The sequence below is a fragment of the Rattus norvegicus genome, chromosome 3 (assembly GCF_021556685.1).
Source record: "Rattus norvegicus strain SHRSP/BbbUtx chromosome 3, alternate assembly SHRSP_T2T, whole genome shotgun sequence".
In the NCBI taxonomy this organism is placed as follows: domain Eukaryota; kingdom Metazoa; phylum Chordata; class Mammalia; order Rodentia; family Muridae; genus Rattus; species Rattus norvegicus.
The window spans coordinates 169,179,999-169,207,018 of record NC_141536.1 but is presented as its reverse complement, the minus strand read 5'-3'; the positions used below and the strand labels follow the sequence as shown (position 1 = coordinate 169,207,018).

The window sequence follows — 27,020 nt, the reverse complement described above, 5'->3', positions numbered from 1 at the left end:
TTTAGGGAGAAACATAAGTTCCAACTCTGATATTATTACTATCTTAGCTATAGAAATTATATGATAGACCATCACAGAACATCATGGACTAGAGTAACCAATAGGTTTTGGTTTCTTGGAACTCAGGTTGGCTTTGTCTGGGTTACCTAATTCCATAACTAAAGCACAGGTTCTGCTTATGACTATCACATTTCAAGATAACTGTCTGAGTTTGTCTTCACTGTGGAAGGTTCTACTAGTTAGGACTGGGAATTGTAGAGTCTTTTCCATCCCATTAGTAAATTGATCAAAGTTTGCCTAATGTTAAGTGGGAGGATAATAAATGATTCCCTTTGATTGATGGCAAAAATCATGAAGGATAAAAACTCTTCTGGGACTGGAGAGATGACTCAACAGTTAAGAGCACTGACTGCTCTTCCAGAGGTCCTGAGTTCAATTCCCAGCAACCACATGGTGTCTCACAACCATCTGTAATGAGATCTGATGCCCTCTCCTGGTGTGTCTGAAGACAGCTACAGTGTACTTACATATAATAAATAAATAAATCTTTAAAAAAAAAAAAAAGAACTCTTCTGTCTGTGGCCTTAGTACGAGGGTTGCAGCATGCTGCCCCAATGGCCAGCCAGTTCTTTCTGCAGAACAAAGGAGGCTATGAATTCCTCCTCTGGAAGAACCAATGTAGCCACCAAAGCAAGCATATCCTGAAGGATGGGGAACAAAGAGAAGAAAAGAAAAGAAAACAGAAAGATGTGAAGTAGAGACTACTTATTTATTTGTGGGAACCAATTTTCTTCCTGGTTTGGGGAGGCCTGGGAGTATTCTTTACTTAGAAAGCCTGACAGAATTGTTCCTGCCTACCACCATGTTGTAGCAAAGTCTTCCTCCTGCAGTAAGGAGAACAATTCCCAACAGAAGGCCAGGAGTTCACATGTTTAGGAAAAGTGTACCTTTTTATGCAATGTGGACAGAAATGCCAGTTCATTAGCATCTTTGCTGAGAGCTGGGGAGACAGTCTAAAAGTTGTGCTGCAGAGGGACTGTCTGCATCCATGGAGGTCTGTCCCCTCTTGACCTTCACTTCAGTTTCCTCAGCCATCTCCATCTAATGCTGGCCCATTGTTTGCTAATGACATAGTGGGTTTTCTACCGACTCTTCCTAAATAGCACAACTAAAGGTTTGGGGTATTTTTTCCCTACCCCTGCTCCTGACTTCCTTCCTTGGAAGAATTTGTTTTGGACAAGGTGTAATTTTGGTTCTGTCATTGTCCTTGCTTTATCCAAAGTTCTGGCTGAGGAGGGAGGATGGCTTCCTTTCCAAGTTCCTGCAGACTTCTTGGAGTCCTGGTGTTCCTACTATTACTGTTCAGATCAGAGTAATTCATTGTTTTTGTTGTTGTTGTTGTTTGGAGACAAGGTCTATCTAAATCAGTGGTTCTGAACTTGTGGGTTGAGACTCTTTTGGGAGTCGAATGATCCTTTCCCAGGCGTTGTATATCAGATATCCTACATATCAGATATTTACATTATAATTCATAACTAGAAAAATTAGTTATGAGGTAGTACTGAAAATAGTTTTATGGGGGGGGGGGGTCACCACAACTGAGGAACTATGTTAAAGTGTTTCAGAATTAGGAAGATTGAGAATCACTTTTCTAAATAGTCCTGGCTGGCCTAGAACTCTCTATGTAAATCAGACTGGCCTGGACTCACAGCTCTGCCTCCCTCTGCCTCCTGAGTGCTGGGATTAATGATGTGCACCATTATTAATTAGGAGTCATTCTTAATGTGTCTCAAAAGTTAGATTTCAAGTTTGTATTTCTATTCAACAATCATTATGACCTGGTTCAAGGTAAAATAAACCTTGAGGACTGGGAAGTAGTTAGCTGACTTAACATCATCAAGTCTCCACAGGAGAGGTCAGGTTAAGTCCTTAGGACAGTTTTGCCTGATGTTCAGGGACTATTTCCTGAGCTTTCTAGATGCTAATGTAGAATAAGTACCTGGTACATAAATCTGTGAGGGGAGTGGTCAGGCTGTAGGCTGTGGTAGGACTTTAACCATGAGGTCTCTCTCAGTGGGCAAGTGTGCCCTAGTATGCATGACAGGGCTCTGGGTTCTTTTTTCTCCATAGTGAGTAGCTTGTGGGTTGTTTTTGTTTTGTTTTTTGAAACAGGGTTTGTCTGTGTAGCCTTGGCTGCTCTGGAACTCACTCTGTAGACCAGGCTGGCCTCAAATTCATAGAGATCCATCTACCCTACCTCTGCCTCCTAGGATTAAAGGCATACACCACCGCTGCCACCTGAGTAGCCTCCTCTTCCTGTTCTTGATACCCATTGCCCTTCCTGGGGATGGCTGTTAAGTCTGAGAGTGTTTTCTAGCCACATGTTGTTATTCACACTGTGTTACTATTGTAGGCAGCATTTCCAGGGCCTGGATATCTGATGCTGCCAAACATTGGTACCCTAGCTTTAGGCCTTAACTGCTGTTCCCAGGAATCATCTGTATCCCACACTATCTTTGTTTTCCTTATCTTCCTAGAGACCCTCTTATTCATTTTCATTTGGATATTTATATTTATATGACTGTTTTGCCTGCATGTATGTCTTTGTACCACTTGGGTGCCTTTTGGGTAGAACGCCAAAGGGGAGTGTTGAATCTTGTGGAACTGGAATTACAGACAGCTTTGAACTCCCTGTGGGTGTTTGGGATTGAACCCAGGTTCACTGGAAGAGCAGCAGCTCTTAACCCCTGGGCAGGCTGTCCAAGACCCTCTTATTCACAAAAGCTCTGACTGAGGAATCCCTTGTCTGTGCCAAGTACTGACCTCTGATGAATTGCAGACTTGCTTAGAAAATTGCCCATCACTTGGGTAATGTTTGTGGACATTTTGTAGACTGAACACCATCTAGCCACAGGAGAGAAGGCTACACAGCCTTGCTAGTAGCTCTGGATGCCAGAGACCTGTTAGTAAAGAAAAGAGGACCAAGAGAAGGCACGTCTGTGATTCATGTGAAGTTCAGAGGTAGTAAACTGCCTGGTGTGGCTCAGACCTTTGATTAATAACTGCAGTTGAGAGGCAGAGGCAGATGGACTTCTGAGTTCCAGGCCAGCTAGGGCTACACAGTGATACAGTGAGAACCTGTCTCAAAAAACAAACGGCAAAAAACCTAAACACAGTAAACTCAAATGAGGTATGGTAGTACACACTTTTAATAACAGCCAGCACTTGGGAGGTAGGATAAAGGCTGCCCATGAGGGGCCCTGGCTGCAGAGCTATGAGAAAGATGCTTCTAGGTATGACCTGTAAGCAGGTTTCCCTGTGCGTATTCTTAAGCCTCCAGGGGCCTAGGCATTTGTGTGCTGGTTCTGTGAGTGGACACTTGGCAGTCTCCTAACCAGATTCTATCTGGGTATCCCACAGTTACTTTTTCTGTCATGCTCTGCTTTACTCTTTTCCCAGGACCATGGACTAACTCTTGTGCTGCAGTCTTAAGACAGCCTATCTTCAGGTCTTCTTTTATTGGTACCATGGTCCTTGGCTTTTGTCCCTTGTTCTTCAGTCTTTCCTGCTGCTGAGGTTCTTTTTCCTGTCCATAAGTGTTTTCTTAGCCTGTTTCCCACCCCTAAAATCTGTTCTTTACTCTATTGCCAGAATGCCCTCTATAATATGTGAACCTGATATATCTGTGCACTGTTTAAAGATCCAAAGGTCTTCCCCAACCTTGGCCCTGCTGGAGGTACCTCCCAATTCCCTGCCTCAGAAGGAAACTCATGGGCCCACAGCCCACTTTGAGTGCTAAGCAAGCCACTTCTCCATGGCTGATTCACAGTCTTTTGAGATTCTGCTGAAAAATTACCCTTTGGGTCCTGGCTTCATGCCAGACAAATACTGTCTCTAGCTTGACTCAATTTGTTGGCCCATGTCCTTGTTTCTGTAGATTATGGTGAACTGTGGGAATTTGTGAGCTCTGTGTCCCCTTTCTGAGATCTAGCACTTACAAGACCTCTGTCATAAAGGAAATCAAGGGAATAAAAAGAATGCCCACAGCTAGTCCTGATAGTGTGTATGTCGAATGAAACCGTACAGATAGGTGCATATACTCCACATTCAGTTGTCATGAACACTGTCATACTAGACTTTCCCAAGATTGTCCGAATAGCCTCCCAGTTTCCAGAATAGATAAGGTTCCTGGTTAAGGCAGTTTGCATTGGCTCCGCACAGATCTAAGTGGAAATACTGGGTAGAATTGATTCCTAGTAGTGGGGATACTAGGTCAGAGGGCATGTATTTTGTAAGTAATGGACACAGTGCCCTCACATGGGTTTTTAGTTGGGGGGGAGGGATACTACTACTACTTGTTAATCAGTTTTTCCTCACTGTAACAAATACCTGAGAGAAACAGTTTAAAAGGGAAAAGAGGTGATTTGAGTTTATGATTTCAGTGGTTTCAGAGCAGGATAGTGAGCTTCATTATTTTTCAGCCATGGTGAAGTGGAATATTGTGGTAAATGTACTCGACAGGGCAAAGTTGCTCATCCCTGGCAGCTAGGAGACAGAAAATGACAGGAAGATCTAGGGACCAGCTATATCCTTCTAGACTATACTCCTAATGATCTACTTTTCTAAATTAGACTTTTACTTCCCACTACCTCTTAATAATGCCATCGTATTATCATCCATCAAGTGATTAATCAATTGATAAAGTCAGAGCTTTCATGACTCAGTCACTTCTCCCAAAAGTTCCAGCTCTGAATACAGCTCTACTGGGAACAAAGCCTTCAACAGCTACCTTGTATCTAAATCATGACACGTGCCCTCTTGGTGTTTCTAGCTATGTTGAGATGCTGCCATTCCACTCCTGTACTATCAGCCCATCAACCTTCTCCCACAAATATCTTAGTGATAGATACATCTTTGGACCATCTAGGCGAAAGTGCTTTTTCACTCATTTTACTCCCAGTGCCGGAGATTGAACCCACGTCCTTGGTAACACTAGGTAAACACTCTACCACTGAGCATCCCAGCCCTCACCATTTTCTTTAATTTGCATTTCTTAGGAATTAGAAACAATCTCCTCACAGGTTTCTGATGACTCTGATCTTGGCCTTCAGTAGATTGCCCTCCAACTGTTCTCGAGTTCTCTCTTAAAAAGTTGTTTATAAGGCTGGGTGGTAGAGGTGCACACCGTTAATCCCAGCCCAGGAAGCAACTTTGCCCGCTTATGTCTATTCACCACAATATTCTGCTCACCATGGCTGAAAAACAGTGACGCCCACTACCAGGTGGATCTCTGAGTGGAGGCTATCTTGGTCGAGAGAGTGAGTTCCAGGACAGCCAGGACTACCCAGAGAAACCCTGTCTCAAAAAGAAAAAAACCAACAAAAAAAAACTTTTTATGGTGTCTTTCCCCCCATACTAAAAGGGTTTTTTGTTGTTTTGTTTTTAATTTATTGTGAGTGTGCCATGGTATTTGTGTGGAAGTCAGAGAGCAACTTGGAGTAATTGGTTCTTCTTTCCACTTTTATATAGGTTCTAGGGATTGAACTCGGGTCATCAGACTTTCTCACCAATCTAAGATCTTAATCTTATTTATTTATGTATTTATTTATTTATGGAGTGTAATGACGTATACCTTTAATCTCAGCATTTGGGGGACAGAGGAAGGTGGATCTCTGTGAGCCAGGCAAAGCATCGTAGTGAGATCCTGTCTCAAAACAAAACAGAGACAGAGTTTTACATTTTTATTGTATGTGTATATACATGTCTTTTCTTTTGCCTGCATGTATTCTAGTGTATCATGTACATGCAGTGCCAGTAAAGTCAGAAGAGGACACTGGAGCCCCTAGAACTTAAGTAATAGGTAGTTGTGAACTACTATATGGGTGCTGGGATTGAACCAAGGTCCTCTGTAAAAGTAGCAAGTATTCTTAACTTTTGAGCCATATCTCTAGCTCCTAATTTTATTTGTTAATTTCTTTTTAATTTTGGAGGACGTTTGAAGTGGGGTCTTGATATGTAACCCTAGATAAGCCAAGTAGACTAGGCTTCTCTGGAACTTAAAGTGATCCCCCTACACACACACAGACACACACACACACACACAGACAGACACACACACACACACACACACACACACACACACAGTGCACATATGGAGGTCAGAAGACTTTTACCTGCTGAGCTATCTCACTGGCCCTGGCTTCTATTTTTGATTGTTTATTTTGAAATAGGATCTTGTAGCCCAGGCTAGCCTCAAATATACTGTATTTTTGAGGATGACCTTCAATTTCTGGTTCCTTTGCCTTCTGCCCAGTTTTATGTGTTACTGGAAAATCAAATCCAGTGTTTGTACATATTAGTTAGGTAGGTACTCTGGGCTGGGAGGCATCCTCAGGTGTTTTGAATTTTTAATCTAAAGGTATCCTTTTTGTGATTTTGGACTTTGTATATTAGAGAAATGGTTACCACTTTATAACTACTACTAATTTTCTCCTTTTAAAATTTTTTTCAGTAATATGTGGTTTCACCTTTTGCCTTTGCTTTTGGTTTGTTTATAATTTATTTTGGTATAAGGTAAGGGTTGGTCAAGATAAATTTTTTTTTCAAAAATTTTGTATTTTCTGAGTATATAGCTCAGAACAGTTTGATTTCTAAAGCTGTATAAATTTTATATTTTTAGCAACTTTGGTAACAATATGAAATCATTATATTGGAAGTAGAAAACTTTATTAAGGAGATAAAGAAGGGCTTTGAATTCCCACATAAGCATTTGTTGCTTCTGTAAGTTCCTCACATTGGATTTGCTTGTCCATGCCATTCTGGGCACTGGAGGAAAACAAAAATGGAACAGACAATGCACCCTCTATTCTCCTGAGGGTGATGACATAGACATTTGTCTGTACTCTCCTCTGACTATATAGCCACCATGATTTCTGAATGAAGTTAGAAAAGTATAATTGGGAGCTAGAGAGACGGCTCAGTGGTTAAGAGCACTGGCTGCTCTTCCAGAGGTCCTGAGTTCAATTCCCAGTAACCACACGGTGGCTCACAGCCATCTGTAATGGGATCCAATGCCCTCTTCTGGTGTGTCTGAAGACATCAACGGTTTACTCACATATAAATAAATAAATCTTAAAAAAGAAAAGTATAATTGGTGTGTCAATACTGACTGTCATCCTTCCACACTGTAGGTATGCTAGAGGCTACAAAGTGTGCACTTGGTGATTCTGATATTCTTTTTCTCTGTCTACCAGGGGTGATTTGACAGAAGATAACATGGAAACAGAAAATGCAGCAGCTGCAGCTGCTGCTGCCTTTACAGCCTCCTCACAGCTCAAGGAAGCCGTGTTAGGTAGGAAACCCTATTGGCTGGGAAGCTGTATTAGGTAGGAAGCTGCCTTCTGCCTACTTGGTTGGTTGCAGGACAGTCCAGCAATTGAGGTAGCAGCCAAGGCAAGCGAGGCCCTTGTTTGGGCTGTTCTCAGGTCCTGCCTCTTCTTAAGAGGGAGGATCACATTGCATCTGAAATAAGAGCTACTTCAACCAGCCACTGATGGAAAAAAGAAAGAAGAGTCACCCCAAATCTTTTAGCTTTTTTTCTCTTTTGAACTTGTTGTCTTGCTACTATCTCCTCCCTGTTTCCTCTGACTACCAGTCAGTGATTTTAATATCTGTGAACCCTTGTGTTATCCAGATTAAAGAGTTGGGATACCTAAGACTTGTTTCTCTAACAGTATCTCAACCATAGCTTGATTTGTCTTCTAACATGGTTCTTTAATTGAACATTGTTTAATGAGTTTATATTAATATTGTGGTTAAGTTATTGATAGCTAGTTAAGTCTGTTTTGTGAATTCATTTGAAATTCTCCTTGAGATTGATGGGAACCCCTACTTGTGGGCTCTGTTTCAGGCCTTCTTGGCTCTCGTTGGTTCCAGGTTGGTAGTGGCTTTCCACATTTGTAGGAAATGCTCTGGAAAGTTTATAACTGATTTTCTGTTTCTACTTTCTCTTGTCCATGTGTCTGTGAGAAGTGAAGATGGCTGAAGAGGGGGAGAACTTAGAGGCTGAAATTGTGTACCCCATCACTTGTGGAGACAGCAGAGCTAACCTCATCTGGAGGAAGTTTGTGTGCCCTGGAATCAATGTGAAATGTGTTCAGGTGAGGGTCAGGTGAGGCGCACACCTTTACCTGCACTTCCTCCTGCCTGGGGGTTGGGGGTGGCATCCGCCTACACTGGACTCCTCTGGAGGCTGAATCTCATGGGCCTGGGGAGACAGAGGAGGCACAACAGATAATCTCCGGGACTGATGAGTGTAGTAAGGAAAAGCGAGAGTAATTTTGGCTGAGGCGAAGCAACAGAGACAGGTTAGTGAGAAGAAATACTTAATTTGAAGGAGGATAAGTTTATGACAGTGTAGTTCTTGTCATTTTTCTTATTTATATTAAGTACAATTATTTTTGTTAGGTATTTGGTAGAAGCTATGGCCTCTGAGTTGCAAGTGGCTTTGTTTGACAGACTAAAGTATACTCTGAAGAAACTCTTTTAGTAGCTAGGGAATGTTGAGTGGGAAAGGTATTTCCTTTCTGGCAACATGGTAGGTTAGTACCTAAACTCATCTTATATTGAAACAGCTCGCTAAGGTGTATTCATAAAGCTGGTTTAAATTAATTTATTTTATTTTATTTGTGTGAATGTTTTGCTTGCATGTGTGTGTGTGCACCACGTGCATGCCTATTTCCTGAGGAGGCCAGAAGAGGGCATCCCATCCCATGGAACTGGAGTTGTGAATGATTGTGATCTATCATGTGGGTTCTGGGAATTGACTGTAGGTCCTCTGCAAGGAAACACGTATTCTCAACTACTGACCATCTCTATCCCACCATAAAGCTATTTTAAGGTGGCAAAAGTTCAAGGTCATCAGTTCTAGGGCCCCAGTGTGGGTAGAATACACAGACTGATGCTGAGTCTTGCTCTTGCTCGAGACTTGTGTTATCTCAGTTTTGTCTGCTGGGTGCAAGAAGGTGAAACTTGGGGTTCCTCATGGAATGTGTTTAGGGAGGGGCTGTTCTCTAAAATTGGTACTGATAGGATTCATGACATCAGCCCTCCTCTGTTCACCCTGAACAGAATGCTTGCACCCCCAGTTTAAGCAATGAGAGTAGAATCTTGCTCTTTAGAACACTGGCCTCTGGCAGTATGGTTAGAACCTCCATCAGAGAGGAACTTAGTTTTAAGTAATTTCTGGCCTGACTTCTCCCAAAAATTGACAGAAATAGTTGAAAAGTCCTCTTTGAGGAAGTCACCTTTACTGTATGTAATTTCTGCAAAATTCTAAGGAGGGGAAGAGTGCCTCACATATAAAGAGAGCAGAGCACTGGATACAGGGAACAAGGTACCCTGGGAGAGCAGAGCACTGGATACAGGGAACAAGGTACCCTGGGAGAGCATGTGTAGACACAGAATAGCTCATAACTAGGATACAGACATGTACCACTGTACCCAGGTTTTTATGTTGGTTCTGGGGATCCAAACAGATCCCTTATGTTTGTGCAACAAGCACTTTACCAACCGAGCCACCTTCTGACTCGAAATAATTTATCTCAGTAATAAAAGAGAAACCTGAACATGAGTAAAATATAAGCTATTAGACACACACACAAAAAAAAATCTAGAAATGGGTAGAATTAAAACCAAATATTTGGGGGATCAGTTTCAGATTAGACATAGCTGAAGAGAAGGTTAGTGATTGGGAGTGTAGAACCAAAGACTTCATCCAAAGCTCAGTTCATAGATATAAGAAAGCGGCAAGTGAAAGCAGGAGGAAAAGAGATAGCAAATCTGTCAGCAGGGAAGGAGACTAGAGACTTCATAATTAGAGAAGACTGCAGTCTGTCTTTTGAAAGACTAAAGGATTCCCAGACAAACAGAAAAGCTCCCATCTGAAATAATTTAATGTTAAATTAAACAGAAAGAATTTATTGGGGCTCATGGTTCCAGAAGGTTAGAGTCTATGGCCATCATGGTGGGGAATATGGCAGCAGGTAGGGAGGCATGGCACTAGGGCATCAGTTGAGAGCTTCCATCCTAAGTCATAGTCATGGCAGAGGGAGGGAAGGAGGGAGGGAATGAGAGAGAGAGAGAGAAAGAGAGAGAGAGAGAGAGAGAGAGAGAGAGAGAGAGAGAGAGAGAATAAGGTTGTTGTAGTGGTGTGAGTGTTTGAAACCTCGCTCCCATGCCATGCCTTCTACAAGAAGGCCAGATCTCATTATCTTTCCCAAATAGTTTTATCAACTGGGGACTGAGGATTCAAATATATGAGTCTATGGTACATATTCTCATTCAAACCACATATGGCCTCCATACATGTGGATAAACATGTATATACACACACACACACACCAAAAAAAATTGACTAGTTTCTTTAGATTCTATTCATCAGTGATACCTTGGACAGTAGTAAGGATCCTCCTGCATTTTTCTGTTAATTTTCCTTAAGTTATAACTCAGTGCTGATAGGAAGCTAGTCATGATCTTTATTTTACCAACAGTAAGTTTAAAAGTAGTGGAGGATATGGATAGTATGCATGCAACTTTTTTTTTCTCTATAAAAATAGTCTGTGGGAGGTGCTGCAAGAAAAAGCAGAAGTTAGGATACAGTGTCCGAAAGAAAGGGGCTTGGAGGTTACTGACTCCTTGGCAATGGCCTAATGACTAGGAAATAAGATAAGTTTATTGCAATGCATTTCATGTTATTTTTCTTATCTATATTAAGTACACTTACTTTTATTGGGTATGTCCATAGAGAGAAGCACGATTTCCTGAGAAGGTCCACCAGCGAATATGGAAGGAGTGGTGGGCTAGGTGTACAAACTCCTGAGACAAACTTCAAACACACATTGGGAGACAGAACTATAATAAAATACCTAACCTGTAGAGCCACACACGGTAGTACATGCCTTTAATCTTAACATATGAAGACAGAGACAGGCAGATCTCTGTGAGTCCCAGGTTAACGTGGGGTGCATAGCAAGTTCTTGGACAGCCAGAGCTACACAGTGAAACCCTGCTTTCAAAACAAAACAGATAACAATAATAACAAAACAAAACTGGGGTAGTGGCACAGGCCTTTAATCCCAGCACTCAGGAGGCCAAGGCAGGTGGATCTCTGTGATTTCAAGGCCCACCTGACCTCTGTATAGCTTTGTAGAACAAGTTCTAGGACAGCTAAGGCTACACAAAGAAACCATGTCTCAAAAAATCAAAAAGAAATCCTGTCAAATAGCAACAAAAGCAAGATTGTAAAATGGCTTAGTAGTCAAGAGATCTAGGTTCAATTTCTAGCATCCACATGGCAACTCTCTCTATATAAAACTATATCTATAACTCTAGTTCCAGGGGATCCTATGCCATCTTCTGACCAGCTCAGACACCAGGCATGTTCATGTTTCACTCACATGCATACATGTAAGAAGAACACTCATACACATGAATTCTCAAAAAAATAAATAAATAAAAACCTGACCTATACTCTTTAAAAAATGCAAAAGAAAAAAAGATAAAGGCAGTTTGGGAAGTGATTTTATGAAAGACTTTATTTAATAAACTTTGTGGTCATTCTTGGTTTGAGTTCAGTATCAAGACAAAACAGGGAGAAAGGCTGTAATTGTGATAATTGGTGTAGTTGGATATGGACTGCAATTGGACACTAATACACTGATGATTTCCTGATCTGGGAAGCTGTTTCATGATTGTATCAGAGTACCTTGATCCTAGTCTGTGTCTATGTCTATGATTGTGTCTGTGTACTGTGTCTTTGTATGTGTACTATGTCTTTGTATGTGTACTATGTCTGTGTCTGTGTACTATGTCTGTGTCTGTGTACTATGTCTGTGTCTGTGTACCGTGTCTGTGTCTGTGTACCGTGTCTGTGTACTGTGTCTGTATATATACTATGTCTGTGTATATATGCTATGTCTGTGTATGTGTACCTATGTCTGTGTATGTGTACTATGTGTCTATGTCTGTGTCTGTGTACTGTGTCTGTTTGTGTACTTCTGTGTACTATGTCTGTGTCTGTGTACTATGTCTGTGTCTGTGTACTGTGTCTGTGTACTATGTTTGTGTCTGTGTACTATGTCTGTGTCTGTGTACTGTATCTGTACACTATGTCTGCATCTGTTACTGTGTCTGTGACTGTGTCTGTGTACTGTGTCTGTGTCTGTGTACTATGAGGTCAAGGGCTAAGGGCCTCACCAGTCTAGATGACATGCATATACATATCTTTGTAGGTTGCAGTGGTACAGAAGGGTCTAGTGAAATAGCTCTGATTCTGAAGAAAAGTGTAGTGGAGTTCCTAAATTATCCTTGTAATTCCATAAGTTTGAAATTATATAAAAATAAAATCAGATAAAATGCAAATATCCCATAGATAACATCGTAGTAAAGCAGGGTCAAAAATTCTTAAAATGGTCAGAAAGTTGAGGATGTAGCCTAATACGTGTGAGGCCTTGGTTTCAATACCCAAAACAAAATAACAAGAGCCAACTTGTTAATATGATGGTGTATATATTAAATACACTCAGGAAGCAGAGACAAGGCAGAATTCTTAGTTCAGTGTCAGCCTAGTCTACATAGAGAGTTCTAGGCCAGCAAGGACTACACAGTGAGATCATACCTCCAACAAATAAGTACCCCCACCCCTAATAAAAATGGCTAGAGAGCAGAGGGAGATTGCTCAGGAGAATCGGAAAGGCAATGAAGTAGAGCCAGAGACTGTATAGTGGTAGATTCTCGCTATGGTACAAGAGAATCATTGTAAAGCTATCCCTGAACATAAGTATGAAATAGACATTTTCAGACAAAACTAAGTTGCATCAGCATACCTTCTCCAAAGAATGCTCTGAATATGTTTCATGTAGAGGAAAGAGACCCCAGACAGAACATAGGTATAAGGGGGAAAGGAGGGTAAGAGACACAAGGACAGTACTGAGGGGATGAAATGCTGGGTAGCCAGGGATGGTACAAATGCTAATAGGAATTCTAGCATTCGAGAGACTAATGCAGGAGGATGGCTTGACACCAGCCTGGACCACATAGTAATTACCAGGCCAGCCAGGGGCACACAGCAAGATCTTCTCTCAAATGCAAAAAAGCAAGTAAATAAATCAACAAGGGGATACTAGCTGCACAGTAGCTCCAGTGGTTAGTGCCCTTGACAGTCAAGACCCAGCACAGAGCATGAAGAAAAGGAATGGAGTGAGCCATCATCCCACATGAGGTGAGGAAAGGAAAGGGGAGCAAACAGAATAGGTTCTTGGAACCAGAGTGACAGACATGAACAGGATCAGGCCAGGAAGGCAAGGTCAGATGAGCAGAGGTAATTGCAGGATGAAGGGCTGGATGCTGGTCACTACAGTGGTCTTCCAGTGCTGCTCTGATCGGCAGTGTGAAGAGAGTTCTTTCCTGTTGCTATGGATACAAGAGATGCACTGGTTCTCAGGGAATCAGGCACATCAATCACTTCCACCAGCAGATGGTCATGACAGTTATAACCATGCTACCTGCAGAAACTAGTCCATCTGAACTTTATTTTCATTATTTGTTTCTAGTCAGTGTTTGCTTAACAAAAATGAATAGTATGTTTTACTTTTCTAAGCTTTCTGCCCTACCAAACCACAGAACACTATTGAGTCAACAGTGTGATTCTCCTGACTTTGAGGTGGACATGTATGAGCACTGTAAACACAACACTGTGCAGTTTGCATTTCTATGGCTTCTTAGTGGGTCCATCTAGGCAAAGCGTCATCCATAGGCAGGCTGTATGCTTGTGTTTTGATTAATATCACATTTTTCTGATGTGATATGGGTGCATATCACTAAAGGAATAAATTATTTACAAGAAGGAGATTCCTGTGTCTTTTCTGTAGAAGAATACAAAAGCTTTCTTCTCTGCTGTGGTCTGCCCCTCATCTCCTACATAACACACCTTTGTGGGGCTATGGCATGCCAAGTGTCAGGTGGAGAACTGGCTGCTGGGGATATTCCAATAGAACACTGTGTCAGTGCTCTACACTGAGGCCTGTGGCTCATAGATCTATAGTTCTCTTCCTTATTGTGAACCCCTAGTGCAGGCGGGAGCAGGAAGGGAGAACAGGCTGTGCTACAGTTTCACCAGGCCTGTGTCACGCTGAGAAGGTCCTCTACTGTGTTTCTTTCTAGTACGATGAACATGTGATCAGCCCAAAGGAGTTTGTGCATCTGGCAGGGAAGTCTACCCTGAAGGACTGGAAGAGAGCCATCCGGATGAACGGCATCATGCTCAGGTGGGCATCTGACCAGCGTGAGGGGTGGGAGGGCTCAAGGGCTCGCAGCCACTGCTCTTCCATCTGGTCTTAGATTTTTGGACACGAGGTATTTTGGTTAAGTTTATTTTAATTTCCACTAATTCTTTACTTCATGGTAATGGTGATGATGATGTGTGTGTATATACTTTGAATATATCACTATTAAAACTTAAGGATATAATCTGGTATTTGTACATAGATAGATATTTAAGCTTAATTTTTTAACAGTCCTTTATGCCACCCTTTACTTCTGTCTTTTTATTACTTTTCATTAAAATCCCTTGCAAAGTGCACAGGTACTTAGGACATGTCAGGCTCACATTCTTTATGACCCAAGAGCCATACCCATTTCTGTGTGTCTGGAATTTAGCATGCTCCCTTAGGAGTATTGCAGCAACAGTGCCACATCACTTCCTAAGTAGCCACTTCCTCGGGTATCTGTTTTCTGTCAAAGTGGTCAGAATTTAGCCTCAGAGAACTCAGCTCTGGAAACTTTCTCATAGTTCTTAGCCTTGTATTTCCGAGATCCCCTCTGTTCCCTAGGATATGTCTGATGGGATAGCTGTTGAGATTGCAGGCTGAGGGGGGTATGTGAGAATTGTCTCAGGTCAGCACTGCCCATAGGCTAAGTATGGCTAGACCTTTTACCTTTCTGTTTATGGGTTATAATAGGCTGTTGAAACTGGTTGAGTTTTAATCCAAGACCTCAAAGAGGAAAGAGGAAGTATTTAGAAGGGAAGACCCTGGTAAGTGAGAATAAGTGACTATAGCTTTAGATATTGTCTAAAGCTTTGAGCAACTCCCTTTCTTTCCTTCTCAGAGCTAAGGCTGGAAATGATTCCTACCTCTCTTCTTCAGTACTGAGCCACTCCCCACCTATGTTAGCTGTGGGTCTGCTTCCTAGGTCCATACTCACAATTTAGATACTAGCTAGCTAGTGTTTTCATCTTCCTCCTGTGGAAGGAATGCTGCGTGGGTGGCCTGGGGTGGCTGTGTCACCTGTTCTGCACTTATATTGAGCTTTGTGCAGTCAAGCCCATATTCTACCTCAGTGGAACCAGTTGGTAACTTTGGCCCCTGCAGTTAGACAGTTGAAAGAGGTATTTTCAGTTAGGTCTCACCCGAACTGCTCTGGCCTCTCTACAGGAAGATCATGGACTCTGGGGAGCTAGACTTCTACCAGCATGACAAGGTCTGCTCTAATACTTGCCGAAGCACCAAGATTGACCTCTCAGGGGCCCGTGTGTCCCTGAGCAGTCCAACATCCACAGAGTACATCCCGCTCACACCAGCTGCAGCTGATGGTAGGTGCAAGAGGCTACCAGTCTTGCAGGTCAGTTTGCAGCTGTCCTGACCAGTCCTCTCTGGTTGCCATACACCTTCTGTGTTCCCTTCCACATGGGGCCCTATAGTGTTAGGTCAGCCTTCTTTGTACCCTTCCTGAAAACACGTCTGGGAACTTGTTGGTTTTGCTAATGGGGAATCTTTTTTTTTTTTTTTCCCCAAGACAGGGTTTGTGTAGCCCTGGCTGTCCTGGAACTCACTCTGTAAACCAGGCTGCCCCTGAACTCACAGAGATCTGTCTGTTTCTGCCTCCTGAGTGCTGGGATTACAGGCACATACCACTGCTACCTGTCTGTTCATAGGGAATCCTAAAGAATTTCTGTTATTTTCATTTTAAAATAGTAATTCACATATAGAGAGATACAAAGAATGGTTAAGGATGGCCTATGTTCCCAAGCCTGTTCTCTCCCACTCAAGGTTTGCCCGGATTGGAGATACATTTTCCGTGGTGCTTTGAAAAACTGTCTTTTTCAGATCTCTTCCTGGTACTTAGATGCAGGTCTTTCCTGCCATCTTGATTTTGGGTGACAATTCAGGATATTCCTCTCTGTTGATATCTATCCTTCAGAGTTGTATATCCCCTCCCCTCACAGTTTTTTGAGACAGGGTTTCTCTGTGTAGCCCTGGCCATCCTAGAACTAACCCAGAAGATCATGCTGACCTCACACTCACAGAGACAGACACACCTACCTCTGCCTCCAAGTGTTGGGACTAAGGGCATGCACTACTGCAGCCCTGCAGTTTTCTAGAATTCTGTCCAGTTTTGAGAGAGGATTTTTGTAAACGTGAGAATGAAGTTGGGTTTTAAGCTCCTTGTGTTACTTGGTAAAACTGAGCTGTTTTCTCTTTCTTGGCAGTGTCACTTAGCTCTCATTCCACAGTGTTAAGCTGACATGTACTTCCAAGTGATCAGGGATCTGTGGCCTTTCTGTTTAACCAGGCCAATTGAGCCTCATCTGGGGCTGGGGAAGAGTGATGTCCTATGAGTTCCTTCTGTGTTCTTTAAAGTGCTTTGTTGTAGACTAGTTGGTGAAGATTTGGCAGAGTCAGTGTTAGGGTTCAGCTCTTCTGGCAGTGCTGTATTCTCCTCTTCAGAAGCCTAGGGTCACCCAGGGTCATAGATCAGGGACTGGACTTTGTTAGCTCTGTCCTTAGTCCATGTTTATGGTTTACCATGATCTGACAAGTGTCTTTGCTTAGCTCTTTCCTGGACCAAAAGCACCAGATGTATTAGGAGGTCAGGGCAGAGCTCTTCTGGGACACATCAAAACAAAAGGCAGTGTGGGGGGTGAGTGGTCCAGGTCTTAGTGGCTGATTTGGCTTCCCTTATTAAAATTAGTCATAGCCCTTCAGAGGCTAGTGACATGTTTTAAGTACACTTGAAGTTAGCTAGATTATGAAGTTATGAGATCTGGTGGATAAGTAAATTTAATGCATTTTCAACCTTGTAGTGTTTCCAACTGATGGTGTGTTTATCAATGGGTAGCTCCATCATGACTGGAAGGACATTTATTAGTTTATTCCTGCAAGCCTTAGTGAAACGGTAACTGGCATGCCAATTTCATGGGAGTATTTTGTAGGTCTCATGGAAAAAAGAAATGTATAGAATAGCTTTTACAGTAAATAGTCAATAAGTAGTGGTTCCTGAAAAAAGAACATTGGTTGTAGGTAACAGGCCAGGACAAATAGGAGCTGCTAGTGCCGTCTCCTGACAGAACAAGAGGCTTCCTGCACCCCTACTCAAGGCTGCCGTGCCTAGGAAAGTCAGAATTGGGGTTAGGACTTAGCATTTCTGGTTATTAAGTGTTTTAGCTTAGGATTTCTATGAGTCTTTGGCTTTAATATCATATGGCTATGGAGAGGTGTTTCTGTTCAGTTGATTCCATGCATACATGACTCAAGCATTACAACATTGATGAGTAGTAGGCCAGTTGGAAAGCTTCTGGAATATGCCTGCTTCTGAGTCTGCCTCTGTGCTAGATCTGTGCATGAAGCCTTGGTCAGAAACTCCAGAACCTCCAAGCACGAACTATATGTTCATTGAGTTTGTAGGTATCAGAAATGTACTTGGTGATATACTCGAGTGGATGGTTTGTCTCTCTTTTAATATAAAAAATTGGAAATATGATGAGTCCTAGGATTGCTCTGGCATCAGTCAAATTTAGATGAGATGGCCCATAGGGCAGAGAGAGGGGCAAGGTGGGCAGAGAGTTTCCACACCTGTTTCCTTCCCAAGGTTCAGTTGCAAGGACTTGCATATAGAACTAGAGGAGCAAAATGTTGGGATCTGCTGAAGTTGAATGATGGCTCAGAGGGTGTTTCCTGTTCTTTGTGTGTTTAACTGTGATTGAAAATAAACTCAGTACTTTGTGTGAAGTAGAGCAATACTAGTGTATTGTGCTTATCAGTTCTGTGGAAATGGGTGGCAAAGAAGGATTCAAATGAAGCCTTAGAAGGGTTATCAGAACTTAAAGTCCTGGGGGCTATAGTGTAGAGTAACACTCACTCACAGCTCTGCCTTACCCACAGTGAATGGCTCACCTGCCACCATCACCATAGAGACCTGTGAGGACCCTGGTGACTGGACCACAACCATTGGAGGTATATTCCCTCAGCTTCTCGGGATTATGGGTGGGCCCATGGCAGGAACTATCTACCCATGATCTGATCCTAGCTGGGTGTAGGATCCAGCCATTGACCTGCTAAATTATGGGCTATATGGAACTCAGTGCTTTATGTGCTGATCTCCTGAGGTGATATCCTTTACTACTTCTTGTTGTCAGTTACTCTGTACATCAATTTGTATCCTGTCTACCTGACTTTCTCCATCATAGACGACACATTTGCATTCTGGCGGGGACTGAAGGATGCGGGCTTACTGGATGAAGTCATACAGGAATTTCAACAGGAGCTGGAGGAAACCATGAAAGGCCTGCAGCAGCGAGTGCAGGACCCGCCCCTACAGCTCCGAGGTGAGAGGGCCTGAGTCTCCCTCCTGCTAGCCCCAGGCCCTGCCATGTGGCTGGGATGGAAGCTGAACCTGAACACAGGCCCCCACTGTGCTGAAGGGAGTTGTCAGTAGGAGAGTCTTTGGAGTTGGCTCCTCCATAAGAGGTCCATAAGGAGCCGGCCCAGCACTGAAATTCAGGAGCTCTAGGAGTAGCCTAGATTTTTACTAAGTGTTGGTATTGTCCCTTTCAGATGCTGTCCTCCTCAATAACATCGTGCAAAACTTTGGCATGCTGGATCTGGTAAAGAAGGTACTGGCCAGCCACAAGTGCCAGATGGATCGTTCTCGAGAACAGTATGCACGGGACCTGGCAGGTATGCCCAGCAGCCCTGTGGGGTTTGAGGAGTCTGTAGCCTCACCTCTCTAGTCGTGCATCCATATACTTTTCTGAGACATGGCTGCATAGGACTAAGAAGTCAGAACAACACTAGACATCATACATGGAAAAACAGTAAGACTCTAGTGGCTGCAGTCAGAACTTGTCAGTACAGAAAGCACAGGTCACTGTTTACTGACTTTTTTTGTGATGAACCAAGTTATTTAAAGGAATAGGACAGGGAAATGGAAAAAAAAAAATACCTGCTCCGGCCAGAGCTGGATTCTCCTGTGGTGTTGGTATATTAGTAATAAGTTTTCCCTGGTGTTTTTACTTTAATGTGTGCCCTACGGGTGTGTGTGTGTATGTGTGTGTGTGAATAGGCATTTTACTTGGTTGCTTTGGTCTAACAACAACCTTCATGTGAAACTCACTAGAACACATTAGTGCTGAGGGGAAGGTTTTTTTAAGCACTTCTACTTTGGAACTGGGGTCTTGGGTCATCCTGAGGGCCATTAAAGGACCCATTGCTGCCAACCTTTCCTTTGGCAAGCAGCCCTCTAGTCATCGGTTGCTGTTGGTTTATGATCTGCATTTTCCCTGTGGGAATACCATCTGTCCCCATCCCTGTTCTCTGTGGTGATGCTGTGTGTTTCCTGCAGCCCTGGAACAGCAGTGTGATGAACATCGCCGCCGTGCCAAGGAACTGAAGCACAAGTCCCAGCACCTTAGCAATGTGCTCATGACGTTGACCCCAGTTTCCCTGCCATCCCCTATGAAGCGGCCCCGTCTTGCACGGGCTACATCTGGACCAGCTGCTATGGCTTCCCAGGTGCTTACACAGTCTGCACAGATTGCACTTGGCCCAGGAATGCCTATGTCCCAGTTGACCAGTGTGCCACTTGGCAAAGTAGTATCTACACTGCCCTCCACTGTCCTGGGCAAGGGCTCTCCTCAAGCTGCCCCAGCCAGTTCACCGGCCTCCCCACTGCTTGGAGGCTACACAGTTTTGGCCTCCTCTGGCTCTACCTTCCCCAGCACAGTAGAGATTCATCCGGACACATCCAGCCTCACAGTTTTGAGCACAGCTGCCATGCAGGATGGCAGCACAGTACTAAAGGTGGTCAGCCCCCTGCAGCTGCTCACCCTGCCTGGCCTGGGACCCACACTACAGAATGTGGCTCAGGCATCACCTGCAGGCAGCACCATTGTGACAATGCCTACAGCAGCTGCTACTGGACCTGAGGAACACACAGCCACTATTGAGGTGGCCGCTGTAGCAGAGGACCATGAGCAGAAGTAGCTGGCAGGGAGGCTAAAATCCTTCCAACATGGGCTGGCTGACTGCCTCTCCTCAGGCCGCTGCAGGCAGAGGCCACTACAGACACAGGCCATAGGGCTGGCTCAGCACAAGCAGGTCTGATGGGCTGAACCAAAGAGAGGATTGCCGGATGAATCAAGAGAAGAAAAGGGGGCAGAATGTTGCCAGGAACCTGGAAAATCTGTCTTCAACTTATAAACTTCCTCCCCTTTTTTTGTGGGAAATACTCTTTTCCATCTGTTGCTTATTAATCCTGTTTACACATTGGGCCTTGAGCAGGAACCAGAGGGTCACTGACCAGGAGGAGGCCTGGGTGCTTCTGGTACAGCTACAGAGCCAGCACCAGAGCCCAGCTAACCATAGGTCCTAGTGCCTGCACCCCCATGGGGCTGAGCCTGCTGGGACATTATTGACACATGTCTTAGGCAGCATGCCTGAGTGTGGAAGCCATAGATCCTATGGATTTGGTCTCTTCCCACAGTTCTCTGTTGGTTCAGTATGGCCAGTGTCCATGTTCCTTCACTGTTGGGAACATGCCCTGGGGCTAAGTGCAGACCCCAGCCAGGACCCCATCCCTCACCCCATAGGCACTCAGGTGGTGAAGGGGTCTCATGGACCTGGCATGTTCTAGACCCTTTTGCACATGGGCTGCAGGTGTTTTTAAGTAAATCGCTTAGTAGCCTTCTAGGGGGGGAAAATCAATTATAGTGTTTTCAACCAAAACAATGCTGAGTGCCTAGGCTCCTGAGTCAGTTCTGGGAGGGACCCAGAGCACCGATATATACACACCTAGCCAGGTGCTAGAGGTCTTAAGTAGTGTCTTTCCCTGAGACAAAGCTCTGGAAGATTTTTGTGGAGGTATGCCTTGAGACTTGGGGTAGCTCAATGACTCCCTGTGTGCAGCCGACTCTTGTACTCCCCTATAGTTGCTCCCCCTGCCCCCAACTCTCTTGGAGATAGAGCTGGGCTTCTCTGGCCAATATTCAGTGTCTCTATCCTGAGAGTTCCAGGGTATGTAAGGCTGTTTAGAGTAGTGGGCTGGTCAGCTGGAAGACAGGACCCAGAATGTCCACAGAAGGCTGTCTTCAGGCAGTTTTTATGGGTCTAGGTTTGGGCCCATGCTAGGGATGACCTAGGCCAGAGTTCTTGGAGCCAAACGATTTCAGGGAACAAAGTTTTGGCCTCTTGGTAAGGGATGTCCTGGGATAGTCCTAAGGTGCCTCTTGAATCTCCTGTTCTGTCAACTGAAGGCTTTCCTTTCAGGGGCCCCACAGCAGGAAGGGACCACTGTCCCACTTTACTGCTTTGAAGGTTACCTTGTCCTTCCATCCATACATCCCCCTTGAGCGCCCAGATTCCTTTTACACCTTTGCTGTGATTGGGCCCTTTCCTGCCCCCGCTCTCACCCTATGTCAAGCTACTGAGGTTCTTGTATCCCCTCTGTTACATCACTGTTCACTGTGGCCACGAATCAGCTGGTTTTGGCAGATGTTTACCTGTTTATGTATATACTCCTTTTTAAAAACTTGTTTTGTTTTTCTTCATTGAGTTACAAGTCCTGTTATATGCAGCTGTATGACTCTAGGGACACTGGGAGGATCAGCAGAGTGGGTACTTCCTTGAAGTCCCTCCTCTACAACCTCAGACTAATGTCACAAATAAAACCTTCCTGCCCTAGGAACCAAGAGCCTTTCCTTGGCACAAGCCCCAGATGTCATTTGCTTTTGAGGATGTGGGCCAGTTTCCTTTCTTCAAAAGAGCAAGGTTGAAATATTTTTGGCCCTTGCCCCTTTGAGCATTAGAGATACTGGAAGGTGAAGTTTATTTCAGAGCCGTACAAAAATAATTCTCAAATCAGCTTCAGAATTAGTTCTTATCACTCCTTCCTAGTATCCTCAGAGGTTGTCTACAGTTTAACTTGTAGAACCATGACCCTTGTGACAGTGCTGGCGTTGTTTCAGGTCCTCCAAGGCCGTTTCTAGCAGGTCAGCGAAGGCCCAATAGTCCCATCTGCATGGAACCCTCAATTCTGGGAGAGGAAGTGTGATCACTGCCCTACCACGTGTTTATACCTGCCTCTCTGGTTCCTCCTGACTCCTATTGCTTCCCTGCTTGTTGGGCCATTCAGAACCCAGAAAGGAAGGTCTTCCCCCTCCACATGCAAACACGGGTGCTTGTGGCTGCTTTCAGTTTGGTTTTCTGAGAAAATAGGACAGGATTTGGTTTTGCAGAGGGTGCAAGCTCCTTTCCATGCCTGCCCAGGAGGCACGCAAAAGGGCAAGTTTGAGTTCTTTGAGTTCTACTTTGTATGTTGTTTAGCAAGTATCTGCTTGGTACTTTGATTTAAAATAAAAACACTTTTATAATTTGTGTGTTTGTCTCTTGTAATGAAAACTATGAAGAAACCAAATTTAACTTGTAAAACCATGCCCCTTGTGACAGTGCTGGCGTTGTTTCAGGTCCTTCAGACACATCTGCCCACTGAGTCCAGTTATGGTCTGGGTCCTGAAGACAAACAGATTTTTGGTTTTGTTTTTTGTTGGTGGTGGTGGCTTTTTGTTTTTGTTTGTTTGAGACAGGGTCTCTCTACATAGACCTGGCTGGCCTGGAACTCACAGGGATTCCACCTGCCTCTGTCTTCTGAGTGCTGGGATTAAAGGTGTACACCATCACTTCCTGTTCAAACAGTTTTAATAACTACAGTAGGTACCATTTGACTTGTGTTCAGCTCAGAATGCAGGTGTGTAGCATCGGTGCTAGGCATCTCTCTGTGAGCCTCCCCGTCGATGCATCAGACTGTGCAGACAGGGTGGCTCAGAAACAGCTGAGATTTACTACTTACAAGTCAAGGCAGACATCGCAGAGCTCTTAGGAGTGTGGAACAAGATGAGAATAAAGCTAAAGTAACCTTCACCTTGTCCCAGTGCTGAAGTTCTGGCAACTTCTCTAGAGGGTTGGGAGAGGCCATCGCTGTCCAGCTAGCCATGTTCTTCCCTTGCCTGGCTTGTTTGAGATCCTCTTCAGCACTGTAAACTCTTTGGTATTATGATTCCTAGGGGACCACAGGTAGGCCTTTCCTACATCCTACAGAACAGAGAGGCAGATAGCATGTCATGTCACTTAATTAAAGTTGGGTAAGGCACAGGCTTCCTTGAGGAGGGTGTTGATAGGTGTGTGACTTCCTAAGGGGGACCTAAACAAATATCTACATCCCATCTAAAGACTTGCTGTGATTCAGTGTTCTTTCATGAGTATGCTCCACTGCAATAGAGCCAATCGATGGGCAGTGGGTCCTTCCTATCGTCACATTCATGGACTCCCTGTCTCCAGCATTCCTATGATCCTGTAGAAAATCTGTACACAACTCAGATTTAATGTGTCCAAAACAGAACTCCTACTTTCTTCCCCAAACCTGTTCACTCCTGTTGTTTCTTGTCTCTAAGAAGGATATCACCAGCCCCCGTTGTTTCTTATCTCTAGGAAGGATGTCACCATCCACCTGTCGCTCAGGCCACCTTTCTGCAATCTCACTTCAGATATACCCTCCTCACAAAGCCACACCCCTATATCTCTCAGGCCACTGTTACTCTCTGCAGTCGTTCTGGTTCCAATATTATCAAAGAACCATTTTCTGCCTCTGGGGAAGGGGAATGTCCCTTCATCAGCCCTTCTGACACCTATTTCTGACATTTGTGGCAGTCACCAGCTGCAGAATACAAACCTACAAACTCAGAAGGGTCAACTTCCTGTGCCCCCACAGAGAAGTCCCTAGAGACAGTTCTGGCTACTTGCTGGAAGAGACTGCAAGAAGAAAGACTGGAGATCAGGGGAGCAGTCTACTCACTCAAGCTTGCAGTGTTCTGAAGCAGAGTCCACAGAGGATGGTGCTGAGTGACAGCTGGATAGACTGTAGCTTTCCCATTTGCCTGCTGAAGGAGGACATGTTTTTTCAGTTTTCTTGAATATATAACCTTTGCTGGATCATGCAGAAACTTTCTTTAAGCAATCGTCACTGTCTTCTGGTGCACAGCTGTATCATTTTGTATTTCTACCAGCAATGAGTGTGGCTGGCTGTTGACCTACATCCTCACTCCATGTCATCTACTTAGCATTTTGGACTTTGGTATTGTGACAGGTGTAGGTGGCATCACACTGTTTCTCTGTTTGTTTTGAGATTTTTATCACTGTGTAGCCCAAGATAGCTTCGAACTTGTAATTCTCCTGCCTCTCCTGTGGCTTTACAGACATGTGCCACCACATTCAACTTCCCTATTAAAAAATGATGATGTCTGTGTGCATGATGTATGCTGGGGTGCGTGTGCTGTGTGCATGTGAAGGTCAGAGGACAGCTTTGTGGAATTAGTTCTCTCCACCTTTTGTATGGGTTCCAGAAATAGAACTCAGGTTGTCAGGCTTGACAACAACAACAAGCGCTTTTACAAGCTGAGCCATCTCACCACCCTTCCCGGTTGTTTTAACTTGCAGTTGCACGATGGCATATGACACAGAACTCCTTTTTAAAAGAAGACTTGGGCTTGATGGTAGTGGCACACGCCTTTAATCTCAGTGAGGCAGAGACAGGCAGATCCTCTGAGTTGGAGGTCAGCCTGGTCTAAAAAAAAAAAAAGAAAAACATTGGTTCTTATATTTAGGGAGTATGAGCATTTTGCCTACACGTATGTATCCACAACACATCCATGCCTGGTGTTGCAGTGTCAGAAGAAGACATCAGATACCCTGAGCTGGAGTTAAAAGATGGTTGTCAAGCCAGTTGGTGGTGGCTTATACCTTTAATCCCAGCGTTCAGAAGGCAGAGGCAGGTGGCTCTCAAGGACAGCTAAGGCAACACCGGTCTCAAAAACCTAAACCAAGGGAAACCAAACAAAGATGTGAGCTGCCATGTGGTTGATGCGAAGCTGTGAATTAAATCCAGATCCTTTGCAAAAACAGGAAGTTTTAATTGCTGAGCTATTTCTTCCTTATAAGACCTTCTTATGTGCCCATACTTCCTCCTTTCTTCAAGAAAGTGTCAGGTCTTTTGTCTACTTTTTAAAAAAAGATTTATTTATTTTTATTATGTATATGAACACCACCACTAGCATGTCAGGGGCCCACAGAATTACTGACAATTGTGAGCTGCCATGTGGGTGCTGGGGACTAAACCTGGATCTTCTGGAAGAGCAGCTGGTGCTCTTACCCACAGTCCTCTCTCCAGCTCCTTTTTTGCCTATTTTCATCTAGGTCCATTTTGTTAATTGAGGCTTCTGTTTTCTTTTCTCTTTTTCTTTTTTTGGGGGGGTGGGGTGGGGTAGGGAATAGGGTGGGATAGAGGGCACAGTGGTAGGGAATCAAACCCAGTGTTTCACAACTACTGAGACTGAAGATGGGGCAGATATTAGCCTTTTATTAAATCTTTTCATCAGATTAATTTTCTACAAGTATCTTTCCCAGATTATGGCTTATCTTCTCATTTATCTTAATATTTTTAAAGAGTTTTTTTTTTCTTCACCTTTGCCAGGCATGGTGGCACACACTTTTAAGTCCAGCACATGGGAGGCAGAAGCGGGTGGGTCTCTGTATGTTCCAGGATAGCTAGGTCTACATAGCAAGTTTCAGGCCAGCCAGTGCTGTATAGTGAGAAGCTCTCTCAAACCAACCAATCAACCAAACCAACCAACCAACCAATCAACCAACCAACCGACCAATCAATCAACCAGTCAACCAAACCAACCAACCAACCAATTAGTCAACTAGTCAACCAACCAATCAACCAAACCAACCAACCAACCAGTCAACCAACCAATCAACCAACCAACCAATCAACCAATCATTCAACAAACCAACCAACCAATCAACCAACCAGTCAACCAACCAATCAATCAACCAACCAGTCAACCAACCAGTCAACTAACCAACCAACCAATCAACCAAACCAACCAACCAACCAACCAGTCAACTAACCAACCAACCAACCAGTCAACTAACCAACCAACCAATCAACCAACCAGTCAACTAACCAACCAACCAATCAACCAAACCAACCAACCAACCAACCAGTCAACTAACCAACCAACCAACCAGTCAACTAACCAACCAACCAACCAACCAACCAACCAACCAGTCAACCAACCAACCAATCAACTAACCGACCAATCAACCAATAAAAACTGCACTTGAACATTGAAGTTTAAAATTTAAAAAGATTGTGGGTTGGAAGTATTGTTGGGTAGAATATTTGTCTAGTATGCACAAGCTCCTACTTCAGTTCCAGCACTGGAGGAAAAAAAGAAAAAAAATCTGCTTACAGTTTGTCAGGGAAACATATTTTTATTATATTTTTTCTCTGTCATTGACTGCTGCTACCTTAGTTTTCTGTTGCTGTGACAAAACACCGTAGCCAAGGCAAGTTATAAAAGAAAACATTTAGCTTGGGACTCATGGTTACAGAGGATTAGAGTCCATGACCATGGTGATAGAAAGTATGATAGAAGGGAGGCAGTCAGTCAGGCAGGCAGGCATGCATGGTGCAGAGGCAGTAGCTGGGAGCTTACATCTCTATCCACAAATAAGAAGCAGAGAGAGCTAACTGGCATGGACTTTTGAAACTTCAAAGCCCACCTCCAGTGATACACCTCCTCCAGTGAGGCTGCATCTCCTCATCCTTTCCAAGTAGTTCTACCTAAT

At 43.9% G+C, this 27,020-nt stretch overlaps 1 protein-coding gene and 1 long non-coding RNA gene across 7 annotated transcripts in view; one reads left to right on the top strand and one right to left on the bottom strand.

Annotated features, from left to right (window-relative positions):
• The window catches only part of Gmeb2 (glucocorticoid modulatory element binding protein 2), a 38,178-nt gene extending 15,472 nt beyond the window's left edge, over positions 1–22,706 (top strand). The window contains exons 3-10 of one of the 6 annotated variants that reach the window (XM_087654702.1): positions 7,254–7,351; positions 8,037–8,159; positions 14,221–14,324; positions 15,492–15,649; positions 18,219–18,290; positions 18,524–18,661; positions 18,891–19,013; positions 19,678–22,706. In XM_087654702.1, coding sequence (XP_087510828.1) covers positions 8,037–8,159; positions 14,221–14,324; positions 15,492–15,649; positions 18,219–18,290; positions 18,524–18,661; positions 18,891–19,013; positions 19,678–20,318 — 1,359 coding nt within the window. In that variant the 5' untranslated portion in view covers positions 7,254–7,351 and the 3' untranslated portion in view covers positions 20,319–22,706. 6 annotated transcript variants of the gene reach the window in all.
• Positions 22,125–24,439, bottom strand: LOC120101833 (uncharacterized). The gene is made up of 2 exons (XR_015684912.1): positions 24,181–24,439; positions 22,125–23,420 (listed from the first exon to the last, which is right to left on the bottom strand). It is a non-coding gene; the product is annotated as an uncharacterized LOC120101833 (long non-coding RNA).
• Positions 24,440–27,020: the final 2,581 nt, after the last annotated feature.